Source organism: Cucumis melo, chromosome 7, assembly GCF_025177605.1.
Source record: "Cucumis melo cultivar AY chromosome 7, USDA_Cmelo_AY_1.0, whole genome shotgun sequence".
Taxonomy (NCBI): Eukaryota; Viridiplantae; Streptophyta; class Magnoliopsida; order Cucurbitales; family Cucurbitaceae; genus Cucumis; species Cucumis melo.
In genome coordinates, this window is record NC_066863.1 from 4159439 (window position 1) to 4180254 (window position 20816).

The following is a 20816-nucleotide window of genomic DNA, read 5'->3' on the forward strand; positions in this document are numbered from 1 at the left end:
TACTTCTAGTCCACAAGAGTTTGGATGATTTTTAAAATATAGACTTAGTCACAAGTCGAAGTTTGTATGATTATTATATTATAAACTTAGTCACATGTCAAAATGTTTTGACTCAAGACTAGATCTTGTGATTGAAATTATATATTTGATTTTCCGGACATGTTTACCGATTCATAATAAAATCATATTAATATACCAATTGTAATAAATCATGTTTGTAAATGTAAGTGAATTGCTTTTGAACACGATTGATCAATATCTAATCATTTTAAAATTTTGTTTTATTTTTTAAAAATATATTTTAGTTCATTTTGCTACATTTAAAAACAATCTATTTTGCATCCAAAAACTACAAGAAAGTTTTGGAAAAATTACCTTTTAGTTCCTGGATTTTGATGAATATTTGCGCTTGGTCAATAAATGTTAAAAATATACTCTTTTAGTCCCAAATTTTATAAAAACACACCCGTTTGGTTTGATTTTTTAAGTTTTTAAAGATATATGATAGATTAAGAAAAAATACATTTACAAAAGTTAAGAATTTCATGGCCATTGGTAAGTTAGCAGGTTGTGAGGATTTTTCTAAAGAATTAGTACGTAATCTCAAATTTGGTTGATTATGATTATGATTATTTCGGGCAAAATGGTTTGTTTCATTTGAATCTCGGATTTGCATTCAACTAAACCTTAGCCACAACTCTTCGAACGTGAAATTTAGGGGATCCTTTGAATGGAAATATTTTGACGACCAATTCAACCCGCAAGAATGTAAAGGAAATTCCTGAGATTGCCGATACAAACACAAAAAAATAAAAACGTAGCAGCCAAATGCTTCACGAAATTAGAGAAATTTCGAGATTCCGGACCCCTCCTGTTTTGTCATATCTTCCTTCAGCATCTTTTAATTTACAAAGGGAAGTCTTATACTTTGAATTTTTTTAATCTTCCAACACTTTTGCCTTTCATTTCACTAACCCATCTCACTTTTTCATTGATCTCGCATTGGATTGCAAATTTTGTTATCTGGGTTCATTCCAATACTTTAATGGCCAATAAAAACAGAGCTATTAAAGTATATTTAATCACAAGAATAGTAAAAGTTAGGGTTTAAACCTATTTGCTTCCCTACTTTCTTCCATGTTGATGTTCATTGAGTTGTAAGAATATTTCCAACAATATCAAAGGCATAAGCTTTTGAGGTAATGGATGATTTTAGATGGAATTAGAGTATAACAATACGTTCAAATATTACATTGTTGTTTCTTCGTTAATTAATATTGATTTTCATTCGTTGGATTCATCGTATTTAATGTCTACAGGTGAGGAGGGTGTTAGATGATATATAATTAAACTTTCGAATCAACATATGATTTAAGAGTAAGAAAATGGACTCTCTTTGATTTGTGTTTGCGATGTTCAAGAATTGAAAACTTCTGAAGTACTTTTGAGCTTCTCATGTAAACAAACTAAACAAGCACGTATGTTTATTTGTTTAAATATTTGTAAATAATGATAGTTGAAATAATCAATGTATTGAAGTTGGTTGTCAAGATTTCTTGATCATTCTTTTAGATAGAATTAAAGATCTTAAGGGTAAAATTGAATATGATCGTTGATGCCTACTTGAATTTTTGTAACTTGGACATTTGGGGCCGTTTAGTAACATCTTCTTTTTTTAGAATAAGAAGCAATAATGTGTATGATAATTGTTTTTGTTTCTTGTTTCTTGAAAAAAAAAAACAGAAATAGAATATGTGTTTGATAACTGTTTCTTGTTTCTTGATTTTCTTTGAGATATATTTTTTATTTTATTCGCATCTAATTCAATTAAACATTAAACATTAAAAATAAAATTATCAAAAGTTTATTCATTTAATACAAAAAAATACGAGTGAACAAATAAAAATAATAACATAAACATAAAATTATATCTATCATTTAAATGTTGTCCAAATTTGATTGGCAATATCATTTCTCACTCGGATCATTTTTATGTTGACTCGCTTTTTAATCCATCAATTTCAACTTCATTGTGACATCTAGAATCTAATATTAATTTTAAGGTAAGTTATTATATCCAAAAAATTCAAAATTGAAAGAAACAAAACAAAAGTTAACTTTTAATTCTACTACCCATGATACTTTAGATAAAAACCCACCACGAAAATCTAGATCCGTGCAAAGAGGAAGACGAAAATTATGGATCCAGTGAAGAGGAAGAGTCGGGCGAAAACTTTGGATTTGACAAAGAGGAAGAGTTCGGCTTGTAGAGGAAGACGATGAGAGGCGAAGAGTAAGATGACGTGTAGAGGAAGACGATGGGAGAAAGAGGAAGATGACGATTATTTGGGGAAGACGATGAAGGTAAGAAGAATAAAAAAAATCACGTGGAGTGAAAAATGGAAAAGAAAAAGGAAACCGATAGGAAAATAATTGAGAACAAAAAAAAGAAAACTAATACAAAAATAATTGAGAAAAAGGAAAAAATACAAATAGAAATAAATTGAGAAAAAGAAAAGTGAATCTTATAAAAAATAATTGAGAACAGAACGAAAAATTATTTTCTTTTATTTTTAATAATGTTTTATATAATGGAAAAGGTTTATAATTTTTTTAGAACGAAAAATAAAGAACCTTACCAAATATGTCCGTTTTTTAAAAAAATAAAAACAGTAAACGACAAGTTATCAAACGGATGCGAATAAAAAAAATGACTTTTCCTAGTTAGAATGAGAAGTACACAGAGTTGACGGGGTTCTTGCTACACTATATATATTGGGAAGGAGATAGTCATTCTCACAAGAAATGGGAAATCTTCCCTTTTTGTTTTCTTTCTTATTGTTTGCTCTGATGGTTTCTGGAAACCATGAAACCGAAAGAAATGCGAGTGCAACGATGATTGTTGGTGAAAAGGGTAGAATAGGGGCCATTGTAGATGTGAGTTCCAGGATTGGTAAGGAAGAGATTTTAGCTATGCACATGGCTATAGAGGATTTTAACTCCTTGAGCAATCAAAATTTCAGTCTTGTCATTAGAGATACCAGAAATGACCCCAATCTGGCAGCTCTTGCAGGTCAGACTTCTCATTTCTTTTAAGTTAATTGAATAAATTTCTGTCTTTGTCAATTGAACTTAGAAAGGAGTCTTTGTTTTTTCTTTACTCCTACTTTCTATCATTAAACAGAGTTTATCACCTAAATGAAATCTAAGCAAATTATTGAATTTGCAGCTAAAGATCTCATAAGTGTACAACGAGTTCAGGCTCTAATAGGGCCACAAACTTGGGAAATGGCATCCGTAGTTGCTGAGGTTGGAAGTGAGAATCAGATTCCGGTACTAGCATTAGCTAATGAAATACCAAAATGGGCAACCGACAGGTCCAAATTTTTGGTCCAGGCTTCTCCTTCTCAGTTAAATCAAATGAGGGCTATAGCTGGTATTGTCAGTTCAGGGGACTGGCATCTAGTCAATGTTATATATGAAGATAGTGATTTCTCAACCACTGGAGTATTTCTTTATCTTGTACATGCTCTCAAAGATGTAGGAGCTGAAGTTAGTCAATTTGTCGGTCTCTCACAGTTTCATTCTGACTTATTTTCTAAAGATCTGGAAAAGCTAAGAAGAGGGTCAAGCAGAATTTTTGTAGTTCATATGTCTTTCAAGTTGGCACTCCGTCTGTTTGAGATAGCAAACGAGATGGGAATGATGGGAAAGGACTATGTATGGATCACCACTGATTCTTTCACAAGCCTTGCACATTCTTTCAATGTTTCTATCAACTCTTTACTACAAGGAGTTGTTGGAGTCAAGAGCTACATCTCAGAAAGAAATCCTCCATATCGTGAATTTTATCTTCGATTTTGTCAAAGGTTTAGATTAGAGCATTTTGATGAGCACAACAACGAGCCCGGTATTTTTGCAGTGCAGGCATATGATGCTGCAACGACAGCAGCTTTGGCAATGAGTGAAATCCAAGAAAAGGGTAATGACTTATTAGATAAAATAAAGCTCACTGACTTTCAAGGACTTGGTGGAAAGATTCAGTTTAAGGATAGAAAATTAGCCCCAGCCGATACTTTTCAGATCATCAATGTGATTGGGAGGAGTTATAGGGACCTAGGCTTCTGGTCGGATAAATTTGGCTTCTCGCAAGATTTGCGGCAAAATTCATCTTCTAGCTTGTTGATGAAGAAACTTGACAACGTGTTTTGGCCAGGTGGATCTTTGAAAACTCCAAGGGGATGGGTAGTACCAACAGAATCCGCCCCTTTGAGAATTGGGGTGCCAACTAATTCCATGTTCAAACAGTATGTACGTGTGGAAGAAGATCCTACGGGAAACAATTTAACCTTCAATGGACTTGCAATTGATCTGTTTAAAGAAATCTTAGACTACCTTCCGTTTGCTCCACATGTCTTCTGTCCTTTCAACGACACTTATAATGATTTAGTGAAAGAAATCTACTTGAAGGTAAGGAAAAATATTCATATAATTTTCTTATAAATGGCTACAAGAACTGCTCACATTTCTCTTTTTGCATATAAAAGTTTAAGTTGAATCAGCCATAATTTAATGTATGAACTGTCTTCTAATCTTACCAAGACGTCATTTGAACATTAAGTTACTTCGGTTTGATTTAGTCATCAAAGCTGACAATGAATTATAATGGAAAAATGCTTCTTCCCACACATTTTATCAGCCTTACACAAATTATTGTTTTATTTGTTCTTTTAATTATCTTTTTTTTCTTTTTTTGTTTTATTTGCCTATAAAGAAATTTGATGCAGCTATAGGTGACATAGCAATAACCGCAGAACGCGTAGAATACGCAGAATTTACACATCCCTACTCTGAAGCAGGACTGGTGATGATAGTTCCTACCCGGAAAGACACAAGTAACAAAGCATTGTTGTTCACAAAGCCCTTTACAGTGACCTTGTGGATTCTAATTGCCGTGGTAACTGCCTACAATGGCTTTGTCGTGTGGTTCATAGAACGAAATCACTGTCCTGAACACCAAGGTTCAATGTTTGATCAAGCTGGAGCCATGCTTTGCTCATCCTTCACCACTCTCTTCTCCTTGCATGGTAACCGACACCACCATTGAGTTTACTTCTCATTCTTGCTTTTGCATTTGCATTTGTTTAACATCATTTTGGGTGATTTTATTGACAGAAGGCAATAGGCTGCATAGTAACTTATCACGAATGGCTATGGTGGCCTGGCTATTTACGGCACTTGTGATAACTCAGACATACACTGCCAATCTTGCTAGCATGCTCACTGTTCAAAAGTTTGAAGCGTCGATATCAAATATCGAGACTCTCCATAAAATAAATGCATCCGTTGGAAATGGCAGAGGAACCTTTGTCAAGACATATTTGGAAGAAGCTTTAGACTTTCCTGCTGAAAATATAAAAAGCTACACTACCCCGAACGACCTAGTTGACGCTCTCAGAAACAAGGAAATAGCAGCTGCATTTCTTGAAGTCCCTTTTGCAAAATTATTCCTTGCTAGATTTTGCAATGAATTCATGATTTCTGGACCAACCTACGTTGTCGGAGGATTTGGATTTGTAAGATGTTGCTTCTGACTATGCCTTTGAAAATCATAAAAGAAAAGATTTAACTTTGCGTTCTTGCTTCGTGATGTCTTGCAGGCATTTCCAAGAGGCTATCCGCTGTTACGAGATGTTGACAAAGCACTGCTTAAGGTATCTGAAAGTGGGAAGTATAAAAAGTTGGAGGAAAGCATGATTGCTAGTGAGAAATGTGAGGATAGGGATGTAAAAGTTGAAAGTTCAAGCCTTAGCCCCAATAGCTTCGTTTTACTATTTGTATTGAGTGGAGGAGTATCAACAATAGCATTAACATTGTACACTATCAGTGCTTATAAATCTTATCTTCAACAGAACGCTATTTGGGGACTCATGTTGGCTGTAATTAAGCGCTGGAGAAATCACAACAGGGGATTTTCTGGACGAGTAAGCGACTTGCCACAAACTGAACCCAAGAACTTCCCAAAGGCTGTAGACCTGCAAATTCAGGTCTAGAAATTTGCAGATTTGCATAGATGATTAACAAATTTGCATAGATAGATGATATATATAGAATTATTTATTTATTTTTTTTTTTGAAAGGTTGTAGAAATCAATTTTGCACATTCCAATGATATGTTCTAATATCTTTGACATTTATGTTAAGTGACTGCTCATTCTTTCTTCTTTTCCCTTGGAATTTTAGTTTTTCATTTGCTTAGAGAATAAATCTGAGTCTCCATTTATTAAATACCATATAAATGAAAATGGATAAAAGTAAAAATGAGAACAGAAAACAAAAATTTATAGAAAATTAAAATTGAATGACTTTATTGTTATTACTTTTATTACATTTTTTAAAAATTGAATGACTTTATTGATATTACTTTTAGAAAGATGGTGAGGAAAGATCTAATTTCTCTACTAAATTTCAAAAAAATCCTAAGTTTTCAGATTTTTATCTAAATAAGAATTCATTTATTTTTAAGACTATTTTATTCTTATAATTAACATTAATTATATCTCAAATCCGAATTTAAGATATAATTATTTCCTTAATTTCATTATTGTTATCATAATTCTATACATTATAATTTGTTTAATTGTATTTTTAATTAATATTCAATAATTAAATAAATCAAAAAACGTTTCCTCGTATAAATATAATTTATTTATAATCAAATAATACATGCTTTAATATAGAAATATTATTTAAAAATATATTTCGTAATGCAATTTCTTAATTCCTCCGCCGTCTTCTGCTCGAGTGGTCCAATTTTTTGCTTACCTTCTTCCTCCGTCTTCTACTCACATCATTTGTCGGAATAATTTTAGAAATTTTCACCCTGAAAGTCCTTCACCAATTCAATATATTTTCTACCAGAAATTTCTTCCACAGTCGGATATGTTAAATTGATTTATGAATAGTATATACGAAATAATACATTGTATATTTTATGAATGAAAGGTTGTGTTTTCAATTTGTTAAATTGATTTATGTATTTTATTTGAAATATTCATATTATATGTAAAAAATAATAAGTTATGTTTGAAACAATAATGATTATGTATATTAAATATAATAAATTGATGAACTTTTATTAGTACGCTGAAAATTTATGGAAAAATATGGAAATGAAATAATTGAATTAAAAACTAGAATATGAATATTTCAAATAAAATTATGAAACAACATACTAAAAGTCCAATAATAAGAATGAAAAACTAATTCAATAAGGAAAATTTATATCTCTTTCGGTTATGACCAACACGTCCACAACGGCCACATTTAACGCGTCCCTTGAACTTCATTTTAGAAGAAATTCTAATCTTCTTTGGTCAACCAATTGAACGTTTTCCATTTGGTGGGAGGGTGACAATTTCAATTTTTGCATTATTGAATATATGCAGTAGTATATTTGTAACAAATCACATAACATAAATGTTCTATGCAGTAGTATATATGGACAAAATCAAAGAAAATACTAATTGAATCGAGAAAAAAAATAAAGAAAACGATACGAAACATGAAGGAAAGAAACTGAACTATATGTGTCACTAAATACCTGTTATTGTATATATACAGATGTATATACTGATAACATCATCTGTGTATGTAGTAAATATATAATGAAATTCAACTACAATTTATGTATTATTGAATATATGAGGTAGTATATATGTAACAAAAAACATAAATATAAATAAGATGTATATATATTATAAAACACATAATAAAGGTAGATTAATCAGTGATATATAAATGTATATATTGTTCACGAAAACTTTACTAAACAAAAATATGAATAAGATGATTGGAACATGCGGTAATTATTGAATATATGCAATAGTATATAAATTGAGTAAGAAAAAATTATAGAACATGAGAAAAAATATGTGTATGTATTATAGAATATATGCAGTAGTATATATATAACAAATCACAAAATATAAATGTATTATTCAGCAGCATATGTGAAAAATCAAAATAGGAGGAACATTACTGGAAAATATGTTACGAAACGGAGAAAGAAAGAACAAATTTTTTAAGGAAAAAATATATGCTACGAAATGGAAGAAAAAAGAACAAATTTTTTAAGAAAAAAAATATATACTACGAAACGGAAGAATAAATAATATACGAATAAATTTAAACTTCTCAATTTTTTTTTTAACTTATTTAGAAAAAAATACGTCTTAATTTTTTTTTTTTTTTTGGCTTTTTTTATAGAATTTTAAGAGAAAAATATTTTTATCATGTGATGTGATTTTAAGTTTATTTTAATATAATAAAATGTAAATAATTTAAAATTAGTAGCAAATGGTTTAATAAACATTTAGGATTTAAATCGATAACTTTTCAATAGATTAAGATGTGTATTAAAAATTGATCAATATTAGCACGATAAGAATTATCAATTAAGTTATCAATAAGAAAGAAAATTAAAAAAACTAAAACAAATAGTACCTTCTTGTTATACTGATTCTATATATATAGTCAATTGAGTTAAAGTAAGTATAGAGATCCAAATAATTATTTAAACAAAATCTTAACTAATCCCAATGTAGAAGTAAGAATAAGTTGAGGAATTTAGACAAAAGTAGAAACATGTAATAAGGTACAAAAACTGGTGATATTGTCATTTTGATATCTTAACATTCCCAAAAAAATTTAAAAACTTTGATTTGGTCCAACAAACTTGTTTTTGCCAACTACTCATTATGTGGTTTTTAGTTATGATTTGTAAAATAGCCAACATGGATTTTCCATGTTTACTATTTCAAACTTATTAGTTTAATTATCCATAAAAAAATATTAATATCATTGTTATTGTACTATATGTACATTACATATTACTTCAAAGGTAATACATATGGTCAAAATATTTGACTATACAAAGAATAACCAACATGTATATATCAATATACATTTTCAATCCTTAAACTATATACTATTGATATATTTAATGTATTGAATTTCAAAAGTTTATGATTCAACTTCTAAGTGTTAAAAAAAAGAAATCCTCAATGGTCATTGAAATGATAGTGTTCTTTGTTAAAATATACTTGTAATTGCGATAATGACTTGAGAAATTATACCGGAGGTGGGATGCAGGTGATCTTGATCATGTGATTCGGTCTTTTTGTGTATTTTATTTGAAAAGAAGAGGACCCGATTATTATTCGTTTGTCGAAACTAGAAGTAAGAAAATTATATTCGTTAAGTTTTCAAAAATTATGAGTTTGAATCTTGTTATTCTAATAGTAAAAAAAATAAATAATGGGTTGTCTTTTAACTCGTCAAGTTTTCGTAATTTCTTATAAAAGCTAATTGGATGATAATCTGGTTAAAGTTTTCATAAATTTTTTGATAGAAAACCAAGGCCTAATTGATTATGTGTCTATCTATTTAACTTCATGACTTGGTTAATATTTTTTTTTTTGGAAGTTATCCATTTGTACATTACTCAACTAGCTAGTTAAATCATACACCTTTTATTGAAACATATTTTTCTTTCTTCTTAAAGTCAAGATTAAATTGAATGTAATCGGCAACAAAATCCAAAAGTTTTTAAATATTAGACATATTTTTTTTAAAATTGTTTATCGATTTTATTTTTCTCAAAGTAAACGAGTTGAACCCTTAACTAAATTACAAATTCCAATTATTTAATAATAAAGATACGAAATATCAACTTTTAAAACGGTAATCGATATTTTTGTAAGCGTGTATATATATCTAACGGTATAAAATGATGGACTAATTTTTTTTTGCTATAAAAGGAAACTTAATTGATAATTATATTTATCATAACCGTGAAAGAAAAATTACAAAACTTACTAAAAATATCTACAAAGGTAGTCAAATTCCATAGTTTATTAGCATCTACACGTGATAGGAAATCATTTTATCAATGCTTATTAATATCTATTAGTGATATTAATAAGCATTGATAAAATGATTTTATCAATGCTTATTAATATCTATTAGTGATATTAAGTTATATTTGTAAATATTTTGGTTCATTTTGTTATATTTAAATATGAATTTTCTCAAAAAAAAAAAATTGACAAATTATTTAAACTAACAAAACTATTAAAAAACTAAATTCATTACATTTAAATTTTTTATAAAAATAAATATTTTGTTAAATATTCTATTTTTTATAATTTGTCTTAAAAAATAGTCCAACTATATGTATATAGCACCAAGTCTAATGTCAGTGTGGACGAAAAATTCAACTTACAAGAAATGGAATAAAAATGCCTAAAATATTTCAAGAGCCCCCCAAAGAAAATGGTTGGAGAAATTTTTTAGTATTAGAAGCAGCTTGGAAAGATTCAATTCCAGATTATATACTCTTTCTCTATTTGAATATACAAAACAACATTCAGAGATACCACCTCCATGATGATGACTCCTCACCAACATAGTCAATCCTTTATTCATTCTTTATTCTCTTTTGTATGTATTTCTCCTTTGAATATTCTTCACTTTTCTAATGTTTTCTTCCTTTTCCCTTCCCCCCAATTGCATATTTATTTTGCATTTCGCCAAAAACAAGACTACCCTTTTGCTTTCGGACTTTGATGCTCTTTATTGTATCTGTGATTGAAATAACCAAATGGGTAACCTAAGTTTCTTGCTATGGAATTAACAAATAAAGATTTTTGAAAAAACCGTAAACAATAGAGAATCGACACAGGTGATTTACGAGTTTGTTAGCTAATTTCAGGGGCAGTGGAAAATATTTTAAATTACATATTAACTGTGTCTCCGGAGTAGAGTTTATATGAGCTAGTTTCCTAAATTTTAAGGTCAAAATCGGAAATAATGTAAACAATGACTCCATACTTTGTTATTTGAAGCGATTGAAGAGCAAAATAACATATTCTAGCATTTCTATTTTTCTAAAGGCCGGGATCAGTTCTTTCTGTTCATTGAATTGTTTGAATTACATGGACTTTACTAATAAGAAAATGGTTGTCTTTGGTGTGTATGTTTGTTTGAAAATTCGTGGAACACTTTTGAGTTTCATAATGCATAAGAGAGTCAATTCTTTATACAGTCTGAACACATATATTGACCAATGTTCTATTAAAATAATCAATACCTCTCCAAGCTCTTGCAACTTATCATTCTAGGCAGAGTCAAACACTTTGAAGTTAATGGTCAATGACACAGGCTTGAAATCTTATGATTTCCTAGTCTTTTGGATTCTAAGATCCAAAGAAACCAATGTTTTAATTAGTTGGCAAGAAAAATATAAAGAAAGACGGAGCTTCTTACTTCATATACATAAGAGAGGAGAACGTAGATTCATTGGCCTATGCCTTTATGAAAAATGGGAAAGTTTCATTTTCTGTTTTCTTTCATGTTGTTTGCTTTAGTTGTTTATGGAGTGTATGGAACTGAAGGAAACACGAACTCGACGATGGACGATAGCAGAAATGGCAAAATAGGTGTTATTGTAGACAAGAGTTCCAGGATTGGTAAGGAAGAGATTTTAGCTATGCAGATGGCTGTTGAGGATTTTAACTCCTTTCGCAATAAAAGTTTCAGTCTTGTCATCAGAGACTACAAAAGTGATCCAAATCTTGCAGCTCTTGCAGGTAGAGAGTTTATATTTCTTCTGAATTTGATCGAATGCTTTCCTTTGCCATGTCAATTGAACTGTTCTTAGCTATGAAGTGTCCTGGTTTGTTCATTGAATTGTTGTTTAAACAAGTTACTTCTTAGGAATCAAACTGAGTTTATAGTGTAATTACAATCTAAAGGTTCTATTGAATTTGCAGCAAATGATCTCATCTATATGCAACGAGTCCAGGTTCTTATAGGACCACAAACTTGGGAAGCGACATCCGTAGTTGCTGAGGTTGGAGATGAGAAACAGATTCCAGTTTTAGCGTTAGTTAATGAAATACCAAAGTATGCGAACAAGAGGTTCAAATTTTTGGTCGAAGCTTCTCCCTCTCAGTTAAATCAAATGAGGGCTATAGCCGGTATTGTCAGTTCGTGGGATTGGCACCTCGTCAATGTTATATATGAAGATAAAGATTTATCAACCACTGGAATATTTCCTCATCTTGTACATGCCCTCAGAGACGTAGGAGCTGAAGTAAGTGAATTTGTTGGTCTCTCTCAATTTGATTCTGATTTATTTTCCAAAGAATTGGAAAGGTTAAGAAGGGGATCAAGCAGAATTTTTGTAGTTCATATGTCTTTTAAGTCGGCAATGCGTCTATTTGAGATGGCAAAAGAGATGGGAATGATGGGAAAGGATTATGTTTGGATCGCTACTGATTCTTTCACAAACCTTGCATATTCTTTAAATTTTTCTAGTAACACTCTACTACAAGGAGTTGTTGGAGTCAAGAGCTTCTTCCCTGAAAACAATCCTTCATTTCACGAATTTTATAATCGATTTTCTCAAAGGTTTAGATTAGAGCATTATGATGAGGACAATCATGAGCCTGGTATTTTCGCTATTCGGGCTTATGATGCTGCAAGGACAGTAGCTATGGCAATGAGTGAAATGCAAGAAAAGGGTAATCACTTGATGGAGAAAATAGAGCTCACTGATTTTCAAGGACTCAGTGGAAAGATTCAGTTTAAGGACAGACAATTAGCTTCATCTGATACTTTTCAAATCATCAATTTGATGGGGAGAAGTTATAGAGAATTAGGCTTCTGGTCTAATAAATTAGGCTTCTCACGAGAGTTGAGGGAAAATTCGTCTTCTAGCTCGTCGATGAAGGATCTCGTCGAAGTGCTTTGGCCTGGTGGATCGTCTACAACTCCAAGGGGATGGGTTGTACCAACAGATGCCACTCCATTGAGAATTGGGGTGCCAACTAGTTCCATGTTCAAAGAGTATGTGCATGTGGAAGAAGATCCTATGGGAAACAATTTATCCTTCAATGGACTTGCAATTGATCTGTTTAAAGCAACCTTAGACAACCTTAACTTCTCTCTGCCATACCAGTTTTTTCGTTTCGATGGACCATATGATGATTTGGTGGAGCAAATCTACCAGAAGGTAACGAAAAATATTCATATTTTCTTAATATAATGCTTATCTTTGCATGCATATAAAAGTTTTATTCAAATCAGACATTACTTAATCACATGAACTACCATCTCATCTTAACAAAACTTTGCAAGAAGAGTATCATACACTATAAAACATGTAAAGTTACAAAAATTATTGTTACTTTCCCCTTCTAACAATCTTTTCTTATTCTGCTTGTCTATGAAGAACTTCGATGCAGCCGTAGGTGATATAGCGATATTATCACGACGCTACAAGCATGCTGAGTTTACACATCCTTACTCAGAAGCAGGACTTGTGATGGTAGTTCCTACCACAAAAGATACAAGTAATAGAGCATTGATGTTCACAAAGCCTTTTACAGTGACCATGTGGTTTGCAATTGCTTTGATGAATGTCTACAATGGCTTTGTAGTCTGGTTCATAGAACGAAATCGCTATCCTGGTCATGAAGGTTCGATGTTTAATCAAGCCGGAACCATGCTTTGCTCATCCTTCACCACTCTCTTCTCCTTACATGGTAACCAACAGAACTAATGAATTGCTATTTTGCATTTGGAGGGAAAACAGATAATCTAACATCATATTGGCTGATTTGTTTGAACATAGGTAATATGCTGCATAGTAACTTGTCCAGAATGACTATGGTGGTTTGGCTATTTATGGCACTTGTGATAACTCAAATATATACTGCTAATCTTACAAGCATGCTCACTATTCAAAAGCTTGAACCAACTGTAACGGATATTGAAACTCTTCAAAGGGCAAATGCGTTAGTCGGATTTGGCAGAGGATCCTTTGTCAAAAGATATTTGGAGGAAGTTTTACACTTTCGTTCCGAAAACATAAGAAACTACTCTACACCTGATGATTATGCTGAAGCTCTCAGAAACAAGGAGATAGCAGCTGCTTTTCTTGAAGTCCCTTTTGTAAAAATATTCCTTGCAAGATTTTGCAGGGAATTCATGGTTTCTGGGCCAACCTATAAAGTTGGAGGATTTGGATTTGTAAGTCCTTTTTTCTTTGCTGCTATATTCTTTTCTTTGCATATTACTTGGAAAACGACTAATACTTTTCGTTTTGGCATCACGCTGTGTCCTGCAGGCATTCCCAAGAGGCTCGCCGATGTTAACGGATATTAACAAAGCATTGCTTAAGGTATCCGAAACCGGGAAGTTCAGAGATTTGGAAGATAGCATGATTGCTAATGAGAAATGTGAGGATGAGGATTCAAAGGGTGAAAAGTCAAGCCTCAGTCCCAGCAGCTTCTTTATATTGTTTGTATTGAGTGGAGGAGTATCAACAATAGCCCTCACGTTATACATCTTTAATGCTCATAACCTCAATTTTCAACAGAATACCATTTGGAGATTAATGATAGCTATAATGAGACACTGGGGAAACCAGAGGAGGCGATTTTCTCGACGAGTAAGCGATGAGTCGCAAATGACTGTCTCCAATAACTTCTCGAACGACACCAACTTGCAAATTCAAGTCCAGTAAAAGAAAGGTGGTTTGAACGGTTAGAGTGTTTTCTGTTGTATTGAAATCAAATGATGAGAGAGCTCTATTCGATAACTTGGGGAATCAGATGATTCATTTTCATTTCAAAAGGAAAAAAAAAAAAAATTGATTTCTAGAGTTTTAGATTAGAATGTAAAAATTAAATTATGTAACCAAAGAATAGTGTTTAACTTTTAAGGCTAGTGATTGTTGGGTAATGTTTTTCTTTGTTTGAGATGCTTTATGTAACGGCTCAAGCCCCAGACACATCTGTTAAGCATATTTATAATTTGTACTTTTTTAGCATATTTATCCTCTAATGTACAAGTAGCTACCGACTCCTAGTTTCCTTTTATTTCATTTTGGTTTTTCTCTTATTCTCTCTGTTCTCTTGAAAGATATGTTTGATACACAATTTAGTAGTTATTCCATCTTTTGTTCACGCAAATAGGAGCTATATACTATAATACATCTAAGACAAGTAAGATGATGCAATCAGGTAAAATTTAAAATGAGTCTGTGAGTTGGAAAGAGTTGTATAACATCAAAATGAACTAAGTAATAAAGAACATCTTCACATGATTTGTATCAGCTACAAAAGAAAAGCATAAATATATATATATATATATATATATATATATATATTTAAAAAAATTCAAACAATTAGACCACCAATTCCTGACAACATCTGCTTCAATACATTAATTAATCCAATTAATAAATCCACCCTAGAAAAAACCCCAATATTTAAAAGAAAAAATTAATATAAAATTTAGAAAAAGAAGAAGAAGAAGAAAAAGAAAAGGAAAAACAAATTGTTTTTTTTTTTTTTTTTTTTTTTTTGTTTTTTCATAATCACCAATCCTAAATGAATCCATCCACGTGTCAAGATGCTGACCATTGATTAGTGGAGCTGTCAAAGTGGGTCCCACCAACATAAACATCCAAGTGGGTATTAGAAGGAAATCACGTGAAGAAAGTTTGATTTTGTGTTAGCATTCATTCGTTTTTTTCCTTTTCTCACGGTCAACTTAGAGCCTTCTCTTTCTCCGTCTCAGCCGCTTTCGGCGGCGTACCTTCACCGGGCGACGGTGCTTGCGGTTGCATCGCCCCATTTTGATTGTTGCTCATTTTCTTCATACTTTGTTGGTGGTAAACTTGCCTCAATCTCTCTATTTCCTTCTTTAATGCCTCTTGATGAGCTACATTCATTACAAATGGAAAAAAGAACATTAGTTACCAAGCCACTTTTAACTTTTTTTTAAAAAAAAAATATATACAGTACTACCTTAGTATTCAAAAACCTAGAAATTCATATCTTGTCATAAAATAAAATTTAATTTTTAAAAATAATAATTAAATGTATAGTAATATTTAAAAAATTAAATATATAACAAAAATTTTACTAGTGATATGTTCTGTCATTGATGGACTTTGCAAAATAAACCTACTTTTTTTTTACAACCACATATTGGCTATATTTTTGCTGACTGTCCACAAAAATTATGTGGGACACATGAATTAAAGAAATAGGTTAAATTGAACCTTTGATCCTTACATATGATTTAATAAAATTGTCATATATAATCCATATAGACATTAAATTTCAATTATAATAACAAAAAATTAAACTATAAATAATGTATCTAGGGACCAAATTTACAATTTATTCAGAATAATATATCATCTAATAATGTATTCAAATATGAGTAGAACAGAAGAGTACATTGCTATGAACGGGATAGTAGTGAAAAGATTGTGGTGAATCATAAGTTGAGAGAGAAGAGAGAAATGGGTATGAAAAGTGAGGAATGTACCATCTTTGAAAATCTTATCTTGAGCCAAAGCTGCAATTCTTTGCTTGAGAGCACTGTTATCAACATTTAGAATCAATCTTTGGTGGTCTAAAAATGCCACTCTTGGGGACAATGCTGATACTTCAGTCTATCACAACAAAACCAAATATTAATTAAACACTAATTAATTTCATTTACTTAAATTCAATTCAATTCGATTCATACCTGTAATGTAGTTACATTTCTTTCCAGCTCAGAAATGTATTGCAATTTTCTCACTCTCGATCTTTGTGCTGACTGTCGATTTGCCAATATTCTAAAGGAAAAAAAACCCCACCAATCATTGTTATTCTTTAATTCTAATTTCATTATCATTATCTTATTGATAATCGTAATTATAATTAAGTATAATTGAATGTGTCAAATTAATTTCGTACCTTTTAACTCGTTTAGGATCAATGGAGTTATCAACGGCAGAGGAAGGCGGGGGAGGAGGTTGAGATTGCTGCAGAACTTGAGAAGAGGAGCTAATTTCACCGTCAGCAGGTTCATTCTTCATCGGCGGGGGAAGGGGTGGGGAAAACATAACCTCATCGGTGGGGGTGTTTTTATCATCATTATTACTATTTTGGTCGGAAGGAGTGGAAGGATTGGAAGGGGAGTTAGGAGGGAGAGGAATGGAAATGTCATCGGAAAACATGGACATAAGTTGGTCATCGTCAAGGCGGTCAAAGGGAGGAGGAGGGTGAAGAAGAGCAGCAGAGGAGGAGTTACGACATTGATCGGAAAAAGGGTTGGTGATGGCGGCGGTGGTGGTGGTGGTGGTTTCAAGGAAAGCAATGGAGTCGCTAATGGATCTCCGGTGAAGGCCGCGGCGGGCGGTGGAGAAGTCGAGGAAATCATCGAGCCAGGAAGCGGCGGGGGAGGAGGAGGAGGAAGGCGGCGGGGGAGGAGGAGATGATAAATTATTGGGCATTGAATTAGGAGGAGGAGGAAAAAGAGGCCAATTTTGAGGGAAAGAGGGTATTTTGGGGGGCAATTGAGCCATAATTGGTAATAATTAAAGAGAGAAAGGAACAACAAAGTGTGTTAATTCAAATATAGAGGAAATGGGTTTATTAGGAACCAATCTTAACCAACTCATATGAAGAATAATTTAAAATGTTTACTAATATAATTATAATCCTTTTTTCCTTTTTTAATTCCTATCATATATCACATCTTTCTATTCATACTACAAATGTATTTAAAAAGATAATATCCATATATCGATATCTATCATCAATAAAACTTTTTATATTGTAAGAGAATTATTATAAATGACAAATTTTTAAAATATAGTAACTATCAATAATAGGCATTTGTTAGACTTATCAACCTCTATTAACAATAGAATATTTTGATTCATTTTACTATACGAATGTTGTGTTTGTATATATATATTGAAAAATGAAAGGAAAGGCAAAGGTATAGGAAGAAAGAGAGGGAAAGTGGGTCACATGGGGGGATGGGGATTAGGGACAGCTAGCAACAGCTGTGGGAGATGCAACTAAAACCCCCATTCTTCTTTCTTCTTAATTTTAACATCCAAAATTCCATTTTATTTTTATTTTTATTTATTATAACATATTTATATATATATATATATATGTGTGTGTGTGTGTGTGTGTGAGTGTATGTATATTTATACAAAAGATATCAGACACCACGTGCCGATGTGACCCATTGTCATTGACATTATCCCTCTCATTATTTTTACTTCATAAAAAGAAAAGTTAGGATAAATGTGTATATTATTAGGTAGTGAAAAGTTTACCTTCTTCAATGAAAATGTTTATTTTTGGAATGTTAATAGGAAAAGTTTACCTTTTTCACTATGTTTAGTTATTTGTATTTTATGACTTATATATATATATATATATAATGAAAATGTGGATATGTGATAATGGATGAAAATTTTATGTCCTAGTTATGTACTTTGTGTTTGTGTTCTTTTTTTCTTTTTTGTTTTAGCTTATTAGACCTTAGTACATTCAAAATAAATTATATTGAAATGGGGTGATGAAGCTATGGTGGTTTATGGTTTGACAATATTAATTTGAATATAAAAAGAGCTAAACAATAAAAATTGGAAACTTATTAATAAATAGCATATATGTTGTCTAATGAATTTGTTCCATTTAGTTCAAAATATCTATAAATTTTGCTATCTAGGAGTGTAATTGATTAAATTTAGCTTGATTTGAGTGTTGAACGTTTTTTAAAAATAAGTAACTAATGATTTAATTTTTAAGTTTTGTTATTGCGTATGTTGTTTATAAAATCCCAACTGCGAAAACATTCTCGGTCAAGTTACTTAAAACTTCACTTTTTCAGATACTTACATTCATTAGTAACACGAGATGAGCAGTCCATACTCGGTTCCCACAACTCAAAACAACATCAAGTCAACGTGGCATATGCTCGTTATGCCTACTTCTGACTTGACTATCACTACCTTCACACTTAGGATTACAAGAACGATGAATAATCGTCGTACAGAGAAATAACATTAAATTATTGGTTAATTTACGTTCAACATTAACACTCAAATCAAGCTAAATCAAACCAATATTCATATCCTAATAATTTTATAAATAATTTGATAACGAATTATTTAAGCTATTATTGTTAGTCTATATAGCAAACTCTAATGAATCAATATGGGTTTTTATGGAAATAGAAAATCTTAATTAATGTAGGCACTTGTGGCTATACAAATATTTCTTAGTAATATTATTAAATAGAAAGTGCAAATCTATAAATTTCTTGCTAGCTAGCATTAAATGGATATATGAGTGTCATAATTAAGATATATATGAGATATAAATAGTGAAGAAACAATAAGAAATTAATGAGGGGATGATAATAAACAATTAATATTTTTGAGTAGGTAACCCAAAATTCTTTTGTAGGAACATCTCTCCCATTAATCATGTTGTTGATTTAGCAATCAATCCATATGCCAAATATCACTCACTACTCCCTAAAACAATTACACATCCTATTATTTCCTAGCTGTGTTAATATCATATTATTTGTACATTTCTCATGTATTAATTCAAGAAATGAATTCAGTAAAATGAACTTAAGTCAAATGATAATTGACATTTTTTTAAAAGTTGGAGGTTTGATTTTTCGTCCCTATAGTTGAAGAAAGAATTCACAAATCCACTTTATTTTGGGAGTATGTTCCTTACCTTATTTATTGTGTCTATATATTCTCTAAGCTTTTAACAGTTTTTTTTTTTTTTTTTTTGTCTAATATAGTACTTTTGAATTTTCAATTTGAATTTTAGGTCTATTAAATCAAGCTCTAAAGATTTTTATTTTGTGTCTTTGTAGATCTATGGATTCAAATAAAAAAACATATGATATCAAATATATCAATTTAGATAAAAACTCAAGTTTTAGAAATATTTGAAAATAAAACTTTTGAAAATCTTTATAAACCATTTTTAATTTCATAAACATCTTAATTAGACATGAAATTGAATACTAAAAGTCACATAAGACGCTTTGAAAATTCAAGGACTAAACACAAACTCGGAAACTAAAAAACGTAAAAGGTCATAAATTTAACATAATTGTATGAATGATTAGCATTCATCGAATTTCTTTACAAGAACTTAAACACCCAAACAATTTTTAAAGTAAATTAAATAAATGATTCGAACTTTTGATCTATTGGTCAAAAGAACGTACTCATCTTTATTAACCTAGTTGAGAGGTAGGCTCAAAATCGATGTTTAAACACATGCTACAACTAGAGCTAATCAACATAATTCAACTGGATTGGTGGAGCAATGATGAGTACATACATATGTTAACCTCTAAGGAAGATGTAAAATAATGTGTGCATGCATGAATGATACATGTAATTCAATAATCCAACTCATAAACACTCGATGAACATATTATTCAAATAGTCTATATATGGTTATTGAATAGTTTTTGAATGGGTTGTGAAAAAGAAAAAGAAATGAAGAAGAAGAAGATGAAGAGAGAGGGAGAGGGTGTGTGTTGTAAGAATAATGATGTCCTCATCCCTTTTCCATCCCCCATGTGAACTGTTTGCAAAGAGCCCACCTTCCCCCTTCCTTTGCTTTGTCCCCAAATCAAACTCACATGGGAGCTTCTCTCTCTTTAATTCTCTACCCTTCTACATTTCATCATCTCAAGAGTGAAGGGAAAGCCAAAGTTAATTATCTTTTATTATTATACTATTAGTAAAAATTAAAATTAATTATAAAATAATTAGGGGCACTAATTATGATTATTGAAAAGTCGTTAAAAGTATATCCTTAATTACATTTTTAATTACTAAGTTCAATTCACTTTTTTTGGAACAATACTTGTACATAGACAATTTTCAAAGAAAACCTTGA

At 31.1% G+C, this 20816-nt stretch overlaps 3 protein-coding genes across 6 annotated transcripts; 2 read left to right on the forward strand and 1 right to left on the reverse strand.

Moving 5' to 3' along the window:
• Positions 1-2814: 2814 nt before the first annotated feature.
• Positions 2815-6267, forward strand: LOC103501797 (glutamate receptor 2.8-like). 2 transcript variants are annotated; one of them, XM_008465493.3, is made up of 5 exons: positions 2815-3073; positions 3230-4470; positions 4775-5087; positions 5176-5576; positions 5661-6267. In XM_008465493.3, exons 1-5 carry the CDS (start codon positions 2851-2853, stop codon positions 6051-6053), a joined length of 2571 nt encoding a protein of 856 aa, XP_008463715.2. In that variant the 5' UTR covers positions 2815-2850; the 3' UTR covers positions 6054-6267. The 2 variants fall into 2 exon arrangements, with proteins under 2 accessions (XP_008463715.2, XP_008463716.2); XM_008465494.3 differs by having other exon boundaries at positions 5179-5576.
• A 4025-nt stretch (positions 6268-10292) lies between these two features.
• LOC103501855 (glutamate receptor 2.8-like) lies at positions 10293-14953 on the forward strand. Of its 3 annotated transcripts, none has more exons than XM_051087970.1 (6): positions 10293-10503; positions 11430-11651; positions 11835-13078; positions 13298-13610; positions 13700-14097; positions 14195-14953. In XM_051087970.1, the coding sequence occupies exons 2-6, from the start codon at positions 11474-11476 to the stop codon at positions 14591-14593; spliced, it is 2532 nt and encodes an 843-aa protein (XP_050943927.1). In that variant the 5' UTR covers positions 10293-10503; positions 11430-11473; the 3' UTR covers positions 14594-14953. The 3 variants fall into 3 exon arrangements, with proteins under 3 accessions (XP_050943927.1, XP_050943928.1, XP_016903069.2); XM_051087971.1 differs by having other exon boundaries at positions 11457-11651; XM_017047580.2 differs by lacking the exon at positions 10293-10503 and having other exon boundaries at positions 10544-11651.
• A 160-nt stretch (positions 14954-15113) lies between these two features.
• Positions 15114-17498, reverse strand: LOC103501796 (basic leucine zipper 34-like). Its single transcript, XM_008465492.3, has 4 exons — positions 16827-17498; positions 16615-16705; positions 16411-16537; positions 15114-15795 (listed from the first exon to the last, which is right to left on the reverse strand). Exons 1-4 carry the CDS (start codon positions 17435-17437, stop codon positions 15620-15622), a joined length of 1005 nt encoding a protein of 334 aa, XP_008463714.2. The 5' UTR covers positions 17438-17498; the 3' UTR covers positions 15114-15619.
• Between the last annotated feature and the right edge of the window lie 3318 nt (positions 17499-20816).